The sequence below is a fragment of the Scylla paramamosain genome, unplaced genomic scaffold (genome assembly GCF_035594125.1).
Source record: "Scylla paramamosain isolate STU-SP2022 unplaced genomic scaffold, ASM3559412v1 Contig2, whole genome shotgun sequence".
NCBI classification, from domain to species: domain Eukaryota; kingdom Metazoa; phylum Arthropoda; class Malacostraca; order Decapoda; family Portunidae; genus Scylla; species Scylla paramamosain.
This window is the reverse complement of record NW_026973667.1, coordinates 4,218,886-4,235,920: the sequence shown is the minus strand read 5'-3', so window position 1 is coordinate 4,235,920 and position 17,035 is coordinate 4,218,886. Positions and strand designations below refer to the sequence as shown.

The following is a 17,035-nucleotide window of genomic DNA, read 5'->3' as shown; positions in this document are numbered from 1 at the left end:
AATCGTCCAAGGTAGTGTTTTTAGCAAAGGTCTGAGCAAAGGGTTCAGCTTTAGAAATAGATGTGATAGCAGTGGTGCCATCTGGTTGAAGTAGAGGAGGGAAAGAAGAAGAAGCAAAGTTATTGGAGATATTTTTGGCTAGATGCCAGAAATCACGAGGGGAGTTAGATCTTGAAAGGTTTTGACATTTTCTGTTAATGAAGGAGTTTTTGGCTAGTTGGAGAACAGACTTGGCATGGTTCCGGGCAGAAATATAAAGTGCATGAGATTCTGGTGAAGGAAGGCTTAAGTACCTTTTGTGGGCTACCTCTCTATCATGTATAGTACGAGAACAAGCTGTGTTAAACCAAGGTTTAGAAGGTTTAGGACGAGAAAAAGAGTGAGGAATGTACGCCTCCATGCCAGACACTATCACCTCTATTATGCGCTGAGCACACAAAGACGGGTCTCTGACACGGAAGCAGTAGTCATTCCAAGGAAAATCAGCAAAATACCTCCTCAGGTCCCCCCAACTAGCAGAGGCAAAACGCCAGAGGCACCTTCGCTTAGGGGGATCCTGAGGAGGGATTGGAGTGATAGGACAAGATAAAGATATGAGATTGTGATCGGAGGAGCCCAACGGAGAAGAAAGGGTGACAGCATAAGCAGAAGGATTAGAGGTCAGGAAGAGGTCAAGAATGTTGGGCGTATCTCCAAGACGGTCAGGAATACGAGTAGGGTGTTGCACCAATTGCTCTAGGTCATGGAGGATAGCAAAGTTGTAGGCTAGTTCACCAGGATGGTCAGTGAAGGGAGAGGAAAGCCAAAGCTGGTGGTGAACATTGAAGTCTCCAAGAATGGAGATCTCTGCAAAAGGGAAGAGGGTCAGAATGTGCTCCACTTTGGAAGTTAAGTAGTCAAAGAATTTCTTATAGTCAGAGGAGTTAGGAGAGAGGTATACAGCACAGATAAATTTAGTATGAGAATGACTCTGTAGTCGTAGCCAGATGGTGGAAAACTCGGAAGATTCAAGAGCGTGGGCACGAGAGCAGGTTAAGTCATTGCGCACATAAACGCAGCATCCAGCTTTGGATCGAAAATGAGGATAGAGAAAGTAGGAGGGAACAGAAAAGGGGCTACTGTCAGTTGCCTCAGACACCTGAGTTTCAGTGAGGAAAAGAAGATGAGGTTTAAAAGAGGAGAGGTGGTGTTCTACAGATTGAAAATTAGATCTTAGACCGCGAATGTTCCAGAAGTTAATGAAGAAAAAATTGAGGGGGGTGTCAAGACACTTAGGGTCGTCGAGAGAAAGGCAGTCCGACCTGGGGACATTTATGGTCCCCTCCCCAGATGGGGACTCCAAGGCTGGTGTAGGAGTCGCCATGATTTTAAAATTTTTGGAGTGAAGGGTGTGTGTGTTATTAGGTGCTTGTAGTTTTGTGTGGAGGAAGAGAGTTGTCTTTAGAGGGCAGGCTGTGACTGCCCCCTTGTGTTGTGAGACACAAAGGGAAACGTTCAGTGAGGTCACAGCTGGGTTTAATGATAAGTTCACAGCACCCCCTGAACAGTGCTTTAGACCTCACTGGGAGTAATTATCGTTTCGGCAGGTGTCTACTGCCTCTTCCTAACGACACGATTTGTGAAATTATTAATTGTTGTGACGCATCGTGATAATTTATTATTTATGATCGTGGCTGGAAATATTCTGGTTTACGGTAATAAGTCAATTACTCTATACTGATAAAGACGACAGTGTAAATTATGGAATATCATTTATTGACATGATGCGGTTTTTTGTCTGCGTGTCACTACCAATATCTAGGAACGCGACAAACATAAAATAGATAAAACAAATAATAAAAGGTTTAGACGTTTAGACGAGGAATTATTGGTTATCCTAAACTTGCGTAGAAACAGGAAGAGATGCACAAGTATGATAATAGTTTTTTGTACATGTCATTAAATCTACTTTCCTATGCATTATTGTCTGAACACACATATTTTTTTTACTTTGATATGATTCGGAATGTTTCAAGACGCAGCAGAAACTAAACTGGGCAAGCCGATTGAAGCTTTGGTCTATTTAACTTCTTATATATAAATTTTTTAGGACAGTAAGGAAGGAGTAGTGTTTTTACAGTTACTTCTTGTCCTTTGCCGTTCTCATATACGCGTAAAACAAGACAACATTCAATTTATTTCACAACACAGGAGACTCCGCTACAAAATTTAATTTACTGCATGACACTCACAAGATTTAAGTGAAACGCAAATTAATTAAAACAGCAAATAAGTGTCACAGTAAGAGAGCATAGAAGTGTTTCCTGGCGCGTCCCCGAAGTTTAAGTGCCTATCATTCTAACTTTCCATCCCTTCCTTTCCTTTTCTTTCCTTCCCTTTTCCTTTTTATCCTCCTTCCTTTCCACAATTTCTACTTACTTTTCTCTGCTTTATCTTAATTTGTTCTTTCCTCACAACCATTCCAAACTTCTCTCTCTCTCTCTCTCTCTCTCTCTCTCTCTCTCTCTCTCTCTCTCTCTCTCTCTCTCTCTCTCTCTCTCTCTCTCTCTCTCTCTCTCTCTCTCTCTCCATCTATCTATTTTTTTTTTTGTCTTTTCATTTGTTCCTCTCTTCACTCTTCCTTTCTCTTATATCCTCACTTCACTTCTCCTCCTTTCATTCACATCAAGCTCATTACTTCCTCGATTCTCCTAAGCCTCCACTCTCAACATGCTCTTTACTTCCCTCTCGTCTTTACACACTCCTGCTCTCCCTCCCTCTGAATTTATGCATTTTCGTCTTCTTCTCCTATTTCTTTTTTTTTTTTACTCCTTCCTCACCTTTTTTCTCCTCTTCCTTTTCTATAAGTTCTTCTCTTCATCTCATTTTTGACTGTATAAATTCTCTGATCATTTGTTAATTAATGTTTATTGTCCCTATTTTTGTCTCTGTTTTCGTCTATTTGTTTCTGTCTGCCTGTCTGCCTGTCTACCTGAGTGGCTGGTTCTCTCTCTCTCTCTCTCTCTCTGCGCCACGTACAGTAAAGTGTCATCGTATATTTGACGCAATGTTCAGTTATTGACTCGTCCTTCCATTCATGTTAATTAAACCATGTCCTCTTATCTTTTACTCAAATTTTTTTTTCTAATTTACTTTTCAATATTTCCTCCTTTTTTCACTTTTTTTTTCTTTTCCATTTATGTCTCCTTTTTTTTCTTTTTTTTTTCTTTTTTTTTTTTTTAGTTTAGTTTTGAATGTGTCATGCCTTTTCTATTAACTGATTTTTTTTTCTTGTAATCTCCTGTCATTACTTTTATGTTTGTCTTGTCTTTTCTACCTTAGCTTCATCTTTTTTTGTATTTTTTTTATTTATGCCAGTGTAATTTTCTGTGGGATTTCTTTTGCTCAGGGACAGCCAGAAAGACAATAATATGATATCCATTTTATTAAGTTCCCCTTCACTCTAATTTTTCTTTGTCCATTCCAAGCCCTAGTCATCTCTCACAGCCGTTCCCTGCTGGAAAAAAAAAAAAAAAACAAAACAATGAATTGGAGAAAAAAAAATGGTTTTTGAAATAAGTGGAGATGGGTAAGGTATGTGGTAATGAATATGAGTCAGGAAGAAATTATGAGAGAGAGAAAGAGAGAGAGAGAACCAGCCACTCAGACGTATAGAAAGTTAAGTCTTATTTTTATTTTCTCGAGAAGTGTATAGTTTGCATCTAAAATTTCGTTTATTTTCATCACAGGTACGAGGTTGCTTTCGTCTTCCCCTCTCTGTTACGTCTCATCAGTGGCGCAGGTGAGCTCTTGATGCAATTATGATAAAACAGGTGAGGAGGGGCAGGCAATCTGTGACTCACCGCGTTTGTGATCTACGTCCTAACTCGATTTCTCCCTTCCTTCCTTCCTTCATTATCATTGCCCCTCTTCCTCCATCATCCTTGTCTCTTGTTCCTTCCCTTTGTGTGTGTGTGTGTGTGTAGAAATGTAACCACCACCTCGCACCATTATGAACGTCTCTGTACAATCCTCGCGATGACTGCAGTGATGAACGGTGCATCTATTTGTTAGATTGTTTATTGTAAGTCTGTAGGTGAAGTTATCGAGCTGAACACCAAGGCTACGAGTGTGTTGCTGCTGTTGTATATTTTCTTGTACACCGAGACAGTTCTGAATACTACAATAGTTTATCCTGCATCAGGATAAGTTTTCTTTTTCCAGGGAAACGAAAGAAAATATATAAGGTGCGTTTTTGGAATGGTAGACTCAAGCATACATATTGGTAGTAAACCACAAAATATATATTCTCTCTCTCTCTCTCTCTCTCTCTCTCTCTCTCTCTCTCTCTCTCTCTCTCTCTCTCTCTCTCTCTCTCTCTCTCTCTCTCTCTCTCTCTCTCTCTCTCTCTCCTTCACGATGATCATAGTTCATGACATGTCTTACCTATGGGAGCTAATAGTAATCGTAATTGTTAAAATTTTAAAATGCCTGCTGTTGTAATACTGATATGAACAGAATTTGAATAGTATATCCCCAATCATTTGTTTCTCTATAGAAGATACTAAAGATTAAAAAAAAAAAAAAATAAATAAATAAAAAAGGTGTTTGGAGATAGGTTGGGAATATAATGAATAACTGAGTTACCCACTGATTCTACCCGTTCTCGACGTCAGCATTGAGTCAGGCTATCAGATGACGGTACGTCGGCAGAGCGGAGTCATGGAAGCTGAAGTCTCTCGCTACCTTAAGAACATAAATAAGGGAAGCTGCAAGAAGCGACCAGGCTTACACGTGGCAGTCCCTGTATGAAATATACCTACCTATTTCCACCTATCATACCCATCCATAAACCCATCTAATCTTCCCTTAAAGCTCCCTAATTTGATCAGAGCTTCATGGTTCAGGCTTCTTGAAACTGGTTCATTGTGGGTTTCGGAGCGAGGGTCGAACGCGGGCTATAAGGACAGTGATGCAGGGTATCCTCTGTTTATAAGGGAATCAGGTGATGTATATATGTGTTAGAATCTTATTTAATTGTTTGTGATACGCCTTTTGTTGTTTGAAGCTGAGACGCTCACACGTGACAGACGCCTTCTAACACCTATTGTCCTCTGCTGAATGTACCAGTTAGTGGTCACGGCGGACGGTTATGGCGGCGCGACGTGATTTACGGGAAAAGATCAAAGAAGGAATAGCGTTAGTGTTCACACCAACTCGTCAGACATGGTGTTAAGTGTCGCAGTGCTCTACTTAGATGTGTGCAGGGCAAGATTCCCACAATTAAGGACCGGCGGCTCCCTAACTTCCTCCCGCGCCACGCCAGGAAACCTCGCTCAAGGTAAGCCAACGATGTACTGTACATGGAGGTTACGTAAGGATAGGCAGCCAAGGGAGGGTCGAGGCGATGGGTTAGGTAAGGATGGGTGAGGTTTGGCTGAGTTACAAGAGGTTACGCTAATGACCTAATGGGAATGAAGGCGGCGAATCCTTCTGTTAGATTTGAGGAGGAAGCTCCCGCCACTCCCAGTATTAGGACACCTCGCTTTAGAAACAAGATGGTGGTCAACCATTTTCTCACAAAATGTCGGTCTCTAACTTCATGTCTCAATTTCCCTCAGTCTTGACAGTGCTGGCCACTGCCGCGCTGCTGAAGGTGTTGACGAATACGTAACAGCTAAATATGTTATGACCTTGTCGCCTGCAGCGTTGTTGACAGTGTGACGGCTCTGTAGAGCTACTGCGTGCATAATTCATCTCTAATCCACAATTAACATGTAGTATTGTAGCAGTTATATTTTGTCCTTTTAAAATTATGATTTGTGATGAAATTAAGTTCTTCTTTTAGATTGTGGGGCTGTATTCGTTCCTTTATAAAAGAAAATGTATTTTTAAGTATACGTGACCAGCAGCCCCTGCTGGAGGGAATACTGAGTTGGGGGAATCTGTGGCTTTTACTGTTCTGCTTCATTCAGTTTAGATAAGACGGTGTTGTTTATTATCAAAAACGTCATTGGGGCAACAGGTCCGTTGTTGTATGTTCTTTCCTTTCTTCTTTCCTTTGTGTTCCTTTGTGTTTATTTTCCACCTCCTCATCCATCTACTGCTACTTTTACTACTCCTCCTCCTGCTCCTGCTCCTGCTCCTCCTCCTCCTCATGAATTAAATCGTAAACTTATCCACCTTCCTTATTTCCTCCTGATTGGTTTCGAACTGAGACGAACCACATAAACTTGATCGTAACTTGTCGGTAAATAAATCACTCTTTGCCTGCCTCGCCTTGGGGGACACTTGAAGTTTCCACCTCCGTCCTCAAGTTGCTGGGCGAAAGTTCGCGCATCTTGCCTTCAGTGACGGGAGAAGGAATGAAGGAAAGGAAGGGAAGGGGATTCGAGCGAGGAGAATAAAACAGTATTATATTCTTTCCTTGTCATTCATAATTTATCACCGAGTATGGATCCCTGAAGGTTTGTAGAAGTAAACCACGTGTTTTATTTCTATTTATTTATTTTTTTTATGACACTCACTATAATTTCTCAACAACAATTCTTACACACAGACCTGTAGCTGTTCATCATGTGGCATTCAAGTCAGTGTTTTTTTTTTTTTTTCTTTTTAAGCGTTAAGTTAGGAGTGATGACGTAAGAGTCCACGCACTTACTAAGAGAACTTGCTAACTTAAAAATAGGAAAACAACACACAGTAGTTTTAAAATAGATGAACATAAAATAACGGTGACAGTATAATGTAGCCTCCTCGTTGCATTATTTTTCTTTCATACAGATTCATCAACGCCAAGCACATCACATAAACACCACACCAGCTTTGCAAACCCATCTATTTTACATCCTGCCGCCAGCTCCCCTCCGTGTTAAAACATTGGATTCCAGTCGAGGGCCCCATTTCTGTAAATTTCTGGCAACAGGTAAATGAATAGATAGATAGATAGATAGATAGATACAGAGATGGATACTGAATAGACAGACTGATAGATAGGTGGATAGAAAGACAAATAGACAAAAAGGCAGATAAATAAACAGATAGATTGATAGATGATGATAATACTAGGGGATGTTAGATAGCCTTAAGAACACACACACACACACACACATACACACTTATTTATAATGCGTCTGTATAGAAGAAAGTTATGATAAAATTATGCAGGAAAGATGTCCCAGCGAAAGAGAAATGGCGCTGTATTAAATCTGAAAGGAGGAGCAGGAAGAAGAGGAAAATGAAATGGGAAAGTGAGAGAATGCAAAGATTATTCTCTCCCTAATGTTGTTTTTCCCTCCTTCCTGATTATTTATCCCAAGTTTTTTTCCTTTTTTTTATTTCATATTTTCTTCTTTCTTTGTTTCTTTTTGACACGTGTCCGTCATCTACACTTTGTGTGTGTGTGTGTGTGTGTGTGTGTGTGTGTGTGTGTGTGTGTGTGTGTGTGTGTGTGTGTGTGGAAGACGGGCTTACAAAAGGCAGTAAAGGCGTTATTATCCCGTGAATGACGCAATCTTGTTAAAATGAAAGAGTTGAATATCAGCCACAAAAGCCAGACTTAAAGTTGCTTATCTACCCAATTTTACGCGTTGGCAACTGAGCAATGACGCAATTAAGACAGTACACCAGACGACCAAGGGACTCTCTCTCTCTCTCTCTCTCTCTCTCTCTCTCTCTCTCTCTCTCTCTGGAAAACATATTAAACCTTTTATGACACAAGACGATAAAGTAAGTAAAGGAAAAGTGTATGTACGTACGTATGTGGTTTCCTGTAAATATTCTACCGAGGCTTGTTTTCTCTCGTCTCTCCTATCTGACTCCACGACATCCAAGGTTAAAGGTCAATAGTTTTCCTTGAAGGGGGAGCGCGAGGCAAGTCATCATGTGGCCGGGAAAAGAAAGTGGGAGAAATGGAAGAAAGTGATGGGGGAAAGAAATGTCTAGATTGAAATTCCAAGAAACACCAAGTTTTTTTTTTCTTTCTTTGCTTTTTTGGCTTCATACCATTTTTTTTTTCTCTCTGTCTCTCTCTGGCTTTTTCCACCCTGGGGTTTCTGTGTGCAAGTGTATCTATATTTATTCTCTTTGTTTTTTTGTTTTTTTTTGTCAGTCTCTATCTCTTTATCCCCCTGGTGTCTGTGCTTCTGTCTATCTGTGTATCGTTACGTCTGCTTTCTCTCTCTCTCTCTCTCTCTCTCTCTCTCTCTCTCTCTCTCTCTCTCTCTCTCTCTCTCTCTCTCTCTCTCTCTCTCTCTCGTCCTGAAGTCAATTTTCACTTTTGTCTTTTCTAATCCTGCACGACAGCCTCTATGCATCATCACTCTTATTTTTATCCTGTTATTTACCGAGCCTTCAGTTTATCCTCTTAGAATCCATTACCATGATCTCAGTACTCCTTGATTTACCTTCACTCTTTCCTCAAGGCCACATAAATTTCTCCTCACCCTCTTAATACGTTAAACTTTCCACACTCTTCCCCCACTCTTTACCCTTTCCATCACCAGTAGTTAAATGAGGAGGAGGAGGAGGAGGAGGAGAAGGGGAAACGGAGAGGAGGAGGAAGGGGGGTAATCATGCTGGAAATACTGGAACCGCCCCTCGAGTGACTGTTAATTACAGGCTAAAAAGAGATTGCTTAATAACATTGATGATGCGAGCAAATATAGCTTTCCTCCCCGCCCTACGTTTTCTCTTTCCCTCTCTGGCCCCCCCTGTTCCTCTCTCTCTCTCTCTCTCTCTCTCTCTCTCTCTCTCTCTCTCTCTCTCTCTCTCTCTCTCTCTCTCTCTCTCTCTCTCTCTCTCTCTCTCTCCCGCTTCCCGCCTACCTCTTTCCCGATCCCCATCACCCCATTTTCTTTAATGAATTGGTTGGGTGTGAAACTAATTATCGAAAGCTAATTATCAGCAGCTGCAGAGACTTAATGGGGTTTATGGTGAGGTAATTATCGAGTTGTCACACTGAGAGGGATTGGCTTGATTAATGCCCTCGCTCTGTTATGTGTTACGAGCCTGCGGAGGAAGGACGATGATGCTAATGTTAAGTGAGGGACATAAGAAGGTGGCGCTAGGTGTAGGAGGGGCCGGCAGCAGAAGGACAGTGAGAAGAGAATTATTGTGGTTTGCTTTGACTGGATATCCAAAGCTGTATCTGGATTTTGGCGTGTTGTTTTCTATTTATTGGTTTCTTCTTTTTTTTTTTTTTTATTTATCTGATAGCGCCTACCGTCTGTATCTTCCGTATAAGTTTAAAGTTCGACACACACACACACACACACACACACACACACACACACACACACACACACATACATACGTGATCCAAGAAGCCAGGAAGAGATGAAAAAAGAAATGAAGGGAGGAATGGGAAATAAAAGAATGGCGAAAATTATAGGAAGAGAAAAATTATAAACAAATTCACCGCAGCCACGGCACACACACACACACACACACACACACACACACACACACACACACACACACACACACACACACACAAACAGGGAAATGTGAATGGTGGGGAATAAGAAAGAAGCAAAAGATGAAAAAGGAAATTGCACCGATACCTACATTGAAGCTACACCAAAAAGGCCGCTTGTACATCGCAAATATCCTTGTCGAAGTTTGTTTCCACAGAAAAAAAAAAAAAAGTCAGTTGAGGAACATGGAGGGCAACAAGTGTGCTTCCTTCACTAATGATCAAGGAGGGAAGCTGAGCAAGAACGCTATGGCTACTGTAACAAGGAGAGCCGCGGAAAGTTGACATTGAAATTAAGTAGGAATAATTCAGTCAGATTTCTAACTAACACTGCGTTTTTTTTTTTTTTTTTTTTTTTTTTTTTGGTGTTGCATGAAATGACCTTGAGCGTTTAACCTGAAAGGGAATATACAAACAACAAAAATACAAACATGCAAATATGGTCTCTCTCTTGTGCAGAAACCACTGGAGGAGTTTACATCGTCAATTTTAAGACTGACACCAGAGGGAAGTTTCATTGGTCATCAATTTATTCATCTGCCTTTATTTCCATAGTACTCTGATTCCTATTGCACATCTTTTTCTGTCGTATAGCGGTTGTGTTTGGTGATGGCCAGGTTACTTAGTGCGTTTTCGTATATTCTTATAGTTACACGTACTGATGTTACGATAATTCCTCTATTTTACTTTATATACCCTGCTGTATTTTCGTCCTTGCGTGCTGTCTTGCCTTTGCTTTCCTGCGGGTGTTTTCTCAGTGCGCTGTCGTATCGTTGCATAGTCAATGGTACATGCAAAGTTTTCTCTCTTTTGTATGTATATTAATGCCCTAAAGGGGGTGTCGCAGCGCCTGTCCCACATGCTGTATTCATGTTGTCTTTTGGTGTCTTGCATTATACCACATTATCTTTTTCTCCAGTGGTCTAGTTGTCTTTCGCTTCTGTCTGTCTTCGTGGCGCGGGGACGGGATGAACGAAACACCGAGCTCAAGAAAATGCAAGAGAGTGGCTGTTTACTGCCTTTCAGCTTGTTTACCAAGTTTTCCAATAATCTTAATTTAGGTTAGTCTGAGAGAGAGAGAGAGAGAGAGAGAGAGAGAGAGAGAGAGAGAGAGAGAGAGAGAGAGAGAGAGAGAGAGAGAGAGAGAGAGAGAGAGAGAGAGAGAGAGAGAGAGAGAGAGAAAGGGGGGGATTGGGAGAGGACAGATCACTTCCAAGAAAAAATATCAGTGTGTTTCCAGTGTACACACACACACACACACACACACACACACACACACACACACACACACACACACACACACACACACACACAATTAGTCTTGGAGGCCCAGAGGCTACCACCATCTTACTAGCCATAATAAGTTTGTGTTTGGACTTCTCCTCTCATCATCATCATTTATTTGTTTCTCTCACACGATTTATCGCCGTACATTTACTTTATTTGTGTAGGACCTGTTGTGTTACTTCTTATAGTGTGTGGAGGGGGGGGAATATACCTTCAGGAAGAATTATTTATTTGATGTTCAGTGACTGTGTTTCTTTTGAGGAGAACAAAGTCTTCCAAAGAAATAAAAAAGATAGGGCAGTTAAAATATAAATAGTAGGTGACTGGAATGTAGGCGAAAAAAAAATTTTTTGTTTATTTCTCTTGAGGTGATGCCAAAGGGACGTAACAGTAGTGATGAAGGATAGATGAGACTGTGTTGTGGTTAAGAATCCCTGTGGCTGTGGTAGTGTAGAGAGAGAGAGAGAGAGAGAGAGAGAGAGAGAGACGAATGGTATTTCCTAGGCTGATCTTCCCTTGCAACTATTTATGTGACCTTTTTTGCCATTCAGCTCCAGCAGTGGACACGAACAGTTGTAAACATTTTGTCCGCTGTTCTGAGTTTCTTTGTGTGTATTTATCTATGCGCGAAACAAAATGATACTGGCTTTTTTTTTCTTTGCACGAGATCTGTATTTTTATCAATCAATGAAATGATTGGTACCAGCTTTCCATCGGCCTGGAGAATGTGAATGATAAAAAAACAATAACAACTGGGAGACAATAATGATTGAAATCCATCACGAAAATCACTGAAATCAAACAAAAAGTTGTCCGAATCTTTAGAAGGAAGAGTCTGACGAGCTGGAAGGAGGTAAATAAAAAGAGGAGAATCAGAGAAAAAACACTTATAAAACCTGACAACTGACAGATTTTCATCCTATTAGAAGACTTAGGATTTAACAAAGCGTTCAGCACCATGGATTTAAATGTTGCAGTCATGTTGGTCATGCATGTGCCTCTAAATGAAATAATGAAATGAAAAAGACCTTTTCTTCAAGTTTTCCTGCGTAGATTGTCATTCGTTTACCTGGCATTAAACATGTGAACTTTCTTGCCTCGTTATTCTAATATCCATGACTGAGTACTGGATCAGAGATTGAGGATCAGTAAATCAAAATTCTAGTGTGGAAATCAATCGTCTTAAGTTGATGACTCTGCCTTGGAGTTGATGACTGGAGTGCTTGGTACATTGGTCGTCTCACTGTCTCTCATCTGGCCTCACCTCCATTCCCTCTTGCTTCTTCCTCCTTATCTCCTGTCCCATTCGACGTGTCCCCTCTCATCTGAAATTCCGTCTCCTGTCCCAGCCGTTCCATTTTCCGACCAGCACCGCAATGCCACTGTACCCTTTGATCTGACTGGCCTGGCTGACCTCCACCCTCCACACACCAGCACTGTTCTATCACAGCCAGCCATCTCTTCCTGTCTCATTGTAACCTCCTTTATCCTTTGTATTTCCTGTCATCAACAAGGCTACTTTTACGTTCTTGCACCTGGTATTTCATCTGCTAATAACCCCTTTCTCTGTCACCAAACTATAAACTCCCACTTCATACCTCGCTGCGGTCACTCAGCGTCATCCTGTCCCGCCCCGCCCCGCCCCGCCCCGCCCCGCCAGGCACCTTTAAGCACATAACCTGGCGGCTCTCCTCAGGTGGCCGCGCCCCCACAGGCCTCCACACCACCATTGATCACCTCTTGCCAATATTAGTCACTCCCCAAGCCCGCAATGCACACGTTAATACAATGCATGCAGCCTGCCTCTCTTACACGCACACGCACACACACACACACACACACACACACACACACACACACACACACACACACACACACACCCTGTCATTATATCAGTATTGAAAAATTACAATAACTGAAACTATATCTGGTGTTAACGTATTTTCAATTCTCAATATTTTATCTTATATTGGAAAGAAAAATACTGGAGTATACCAGCTCTAGAAAATCGGAAGATTTAGAGGTGCCTTAGTCTTAAGACAGCGTAATGGAATACCTGTTTTTGGGAACGTAGATAAAATGTTAATGTCAAAGCATCGTTCGGTCAATGTGACTTCAATTGTAGGTCAGTTTCTCGGGGCTTTCAATGTAGGGAAAATAAGGGATCGTTTAGATAAACAATGCTTAACTGAAGAATCAAAGTATGGCTTTACTGTGGGAGGGGACACGCAGGAGATTTTAGAAGACTCCTGAAGCAGTAGATAATGGAGGCACTTATGATGTCATTTGCTTGAACTTCAGGTAAGAGAGAATTGGTTTTTAAATACGAGAAGGGATTGGTTTTCAAATGCAGTACCAGTAAAGTGACAAGTGAATGGAATAAACTCAATGGTCAGGTCGTTAGAGCAGAATCAATGGGAAACTTTAAAAGAATATTAGATAAATCTATGGATAGAGAATATAGACTGATAAGGATAAATATATTTTTATAAAGTGGCTGCCATGTGCTGCTGTACTGGCTTCTTGCATCTTGCCTTATGTTCTTTTAAGATTTTATGGCATAGTTCCCGTGGCCGCACCGACCTGCCTGCCTGGGATGGTGCAGCTGCCGGGGAAGGCTGCGGCTGCTGCAAAGTTCCCATAAAAGATGTATCAGTTTAGGTTTTTGTGTTTTCTGCTCTAAAACTGTTGTGTTCGTTGTCTCTGTTTTTTTTTTTTTTTTTTTTTATTCTCCCATTTATGTTCCCGGTGTTCTGCCTTTGTCTTTCTCTCTCTTTGGTCTTTCAAAATGTGGAGGATTTTTTTTTTTTTTCATAAAGTGTGTTGACAGGTGTGTGTGTTTTTGTTTTATATGTTCACTGTATACGCTTCATAACGCTTGATACTGATAGCGGAAACCAAGATTGTGTATACTGATAAGAAATTGGGAGTTTCTGCAAGTATCAGTGAAGCTTTCTGTCCAGTCACCGCCACACGCCTTACCTGCAGTGCTAAGTAAAGTCAAATCTTTCCTTATGTTTTCTTTTTTTTTATTATTATTATTATTATTACCATCGCTCCTTTTTCGTTACATAATTTTCTTTTTTTTTCTTCCCTTACTATTACCTCCTTCTTAACACATTTCCCTCATTTTTCCAGTTTTCTTTGCAAGCTTTCACTTTCCTTCAATCCTTCCTACGTTCTCTAACCTTCCCCTTCTCATTTTCTTTACCATTACACGCTTTTATCGCCTCTTCCCTTCATTTATCCCTTTCTCTAGACGCTTTTCATCAACTCATTCCCGTATCGACAGTCTTCCCTTCACATTCTCCTCCTTTCTCCCATTACATCACATCTTCTCATACATCTCCTCCCTTCCTATACACACATATCATCCACTCTCCCTTCGTGACACCATCTCTCCCCCTCACGCGCCTCTCCAGCCCTTACAGCCCCGCAGCCTCCGAGGGACGCGCCTTAGTCGGCCGTAAGTTATCCTCGCGGCCGGTAAACTTAGGCCGCGAGGACCATAAAGCAGCGGCAGCGTTATATTACCTGCGAGCAGAGAGAGAGAGAGAGAGAGAGAGAGAGAGAGAGAGAGAGAGAGAGAGAGAGAAAGGTTAGTTTGCCATTCGAATATACAGTATAAGAACGATACGCTTTTCTCACGATCAGCTAATCTTTCAATAAGGTGAAGAGAGACGTAAACCACTTTGCATTCCACAAATTGAAGGAATAATAAAAGAGGGGCCGAAATAACGAAACCCGAAGTGACAGCCTCTCCCTTCACAGTCCCTCGGTCGGCTCGATTAGTGGCTGCAATTTTTACAAGGATAAATCAACCGAGTCCAGAAATATTAACACATAGCTTAGACCTCTTGCTATTTTTGCACCCTGTCAGAGCCACACGGAGCCTGACGCGGGGTGATGCGCTCAAATATGATGCTTCCTTTTGTTCCAGGTGGTGTCGAGGGAGCAGTGTGTACCAGGTCTCTGAGAATTGAGTTGCACAGGGCTCAGAAATCCATGGGTCAGATCAGCATTCATGTTCCCATCAACGTTTAATGGTTTGCGGCATGTTAGCAGTCCTCGCTTCTGTCTGCTTCCTGGAAAATCGACGGAGAGAGAGAGAGAGAGAGAGAGAGAGAGAGAGAGAGAGAGAGAGAGAGAGAGAGAGAGAGAGAGAGAGAGAGAGAGAGAGAGAGAGAGATTTGTAGAGGAGGAAAGAATAGGAAAATAAACAAACAGAAGTCAAAAAGGAGGGCACTAAAAACAGAAGGAAAAGGAGAAAAAGGAGGAGGAGGAGGGGAAGGAGGACGAGGAATACGAGTTAAGGGACTAATGGGAAACAAGAACATGGGAGTCCCTATGGTGACAAAGTGATAAAGAGGCATCGGGCATAAGGGGGAGTAAAATAAACTGAAGAGAAGAGGAATAAAGGATAGTGGGGAAGAAGAGGCGTGAAAGAAAGCAGGAATGAGTGAAAGAGGAAGAGAAAGAAGCAATGAAAAAAGAGATCGGATGAGACTAATGAAGGAAGAGAAAAGAAGGAATGAAAAAGGGAATGGTGGAATCAGTATGAGAATGGAGGAAGGAGTAAATGGAGAAAGGATAAGAGTGATTAAAGGGAGGGAACCAGGAACGAATGTAGGAAGAAAGGAGGATGAGTGAAAAGGAAGGAAGAGGAACAGTAAATATGAGAAGGGGAAAAGGAGTAAATAAAGGAAAGATAGGAGTGATGGCTTCTATGCATTGTTTCCCTAGACGGAGTTCAGAGCTAACTATAACTCCTAAATCTTTCTCGTACCCTGTACATACCAGAGTTTTGTTGTCTAATGTGTACCTATTGTGTGGGTTTCCTCTACCTACGCTAAGCACTTTGCATTTATTGATATTAAATTGCATTTGCCATCTATCCGTCCATTCATTCATTCTATCTAAGTCTGCCTGCAAGGCGATGGCATCCGATTCTGACCTAATTAATCTACCTATCTTTGTGTCATCCGCAAATTTACTAACATCACTACTAATTCCACTATCCAAGTCATTGATATACATTAGAAATAACAATGGCCCTAATACTGATCCCTGTGGCACCCCACTAATTACATGACCCCACTCGGATTTCGAGCCGTTTATTACCACTCTCTGTCGCCTGTTACCAAGCCATGACCCTATCCAGCCTAACACCTTCCCATCTATCCCGTGTGCCCTAACCTTTCTCAGGAGCCTTTGATGGGGTACCTCGTCAAATGCTTTACTAAAGTCCAGATATAAGATATCATAACTATCACCATTATCTACTGCCTCGTACACCTTACTGTAAAAACTTAACAAGTTTGTCAGGCAAGACTTCCCCTTCGTGAAGCCATGCTGTGACTGATTTATCAAGTTATGTTTGTCTAAATGTTCCCTAATGTTCCTCGCTATTATTGACTCTAACATTTTACCTACAACTGAAGTTAAGCTGACAGGTCTATAATTAGACGCTAAAGTTTTATCTCCTTTCTTAAAGATGGGTACTACATTAGCCTGCCTCCACATTACTGGTACCTCACCCGACTCCAGTGATTTCCTAAAGACAGAAACTAACGGCTCACTAATAATCTCTTGACATTCCTTAAGTACTTTGAGATATATTTCATCAGGTCCTGGTGTCTTGAACTTTTTTTGCCTATCTATCTCCTGTTCCACTATCTCCCTAGTTATGGAAATATCTGTCAGCTTCTCATTCTCATCTGCTCTAAACACCTGTTCACTATCTGGCATATCCTGCATGTTTTCCTGGGTGAAGACAGTTAAAAAATAATCATTCAGAAGTTTACTTATCTCCTCCCCAGAACTAACCAGCTCCCCATCTGCTGTCTCTAATGGACCTACAGTATCCTTATTCTTCGTCCTGTATACCTGATAAAATCCCTTGGGGTCCGTCTTCGCCTTTAATTCATAATTGTCCTTAGCTTTCCTCGTTAACTTCCTGACTGTTCTAACTAATTCATTATATTGTGTCCTTAAAACTTCTTCACCTGCCCTTAATCTCTTATATATACTTCTCTTACGCCCTATATAATGCTTTAACCTAGCAGTCATCCATTTAGAGTCTTTTTTTGTGTGTGATCTTATTGCTCTATACGGGATATTTGCTAACTGACCTGTATGAACTTTATCTACGAAATATTTATACAATTCATCCACATTTACTTCACCTAGTCCCCTCATCTCGTCCCCTACCATCCTCTCCACTCCCTCATCTACTCGCCTCGACCTCACCTCTCTCATTTCAGCATGACCTGACATTCCAACATACTCACACCT

The 17,035-nt window shown here is 41.4% G+C and overlaps 1 protein-coding gene across 1 annotated transcript in view; it reads left to right on the top strand.

Moving 5' to 3' along the window:
• Positions 1-4,851: 4,851 nt before the first annotated feature.
• Positions 4,852-17,035, top strand: part of LOC135096027 (zinc finger protein ZFP2-like) — a 28,637-nt gene continuing 16,453 nt past the window's right edge. Inside the window, exon 1 of the mRNA XM_063997215.1 lies at positions 4,852-5,320. Within this exon, the coding sequence (XP_063853285.1) occupies positions 5,206-5,320 (115 nt within the window). The 5' untranslated portion in view covers positions 4,852-5,205. The remainder of the gene's footprint in view (positions 5,321-17,035) is intronic.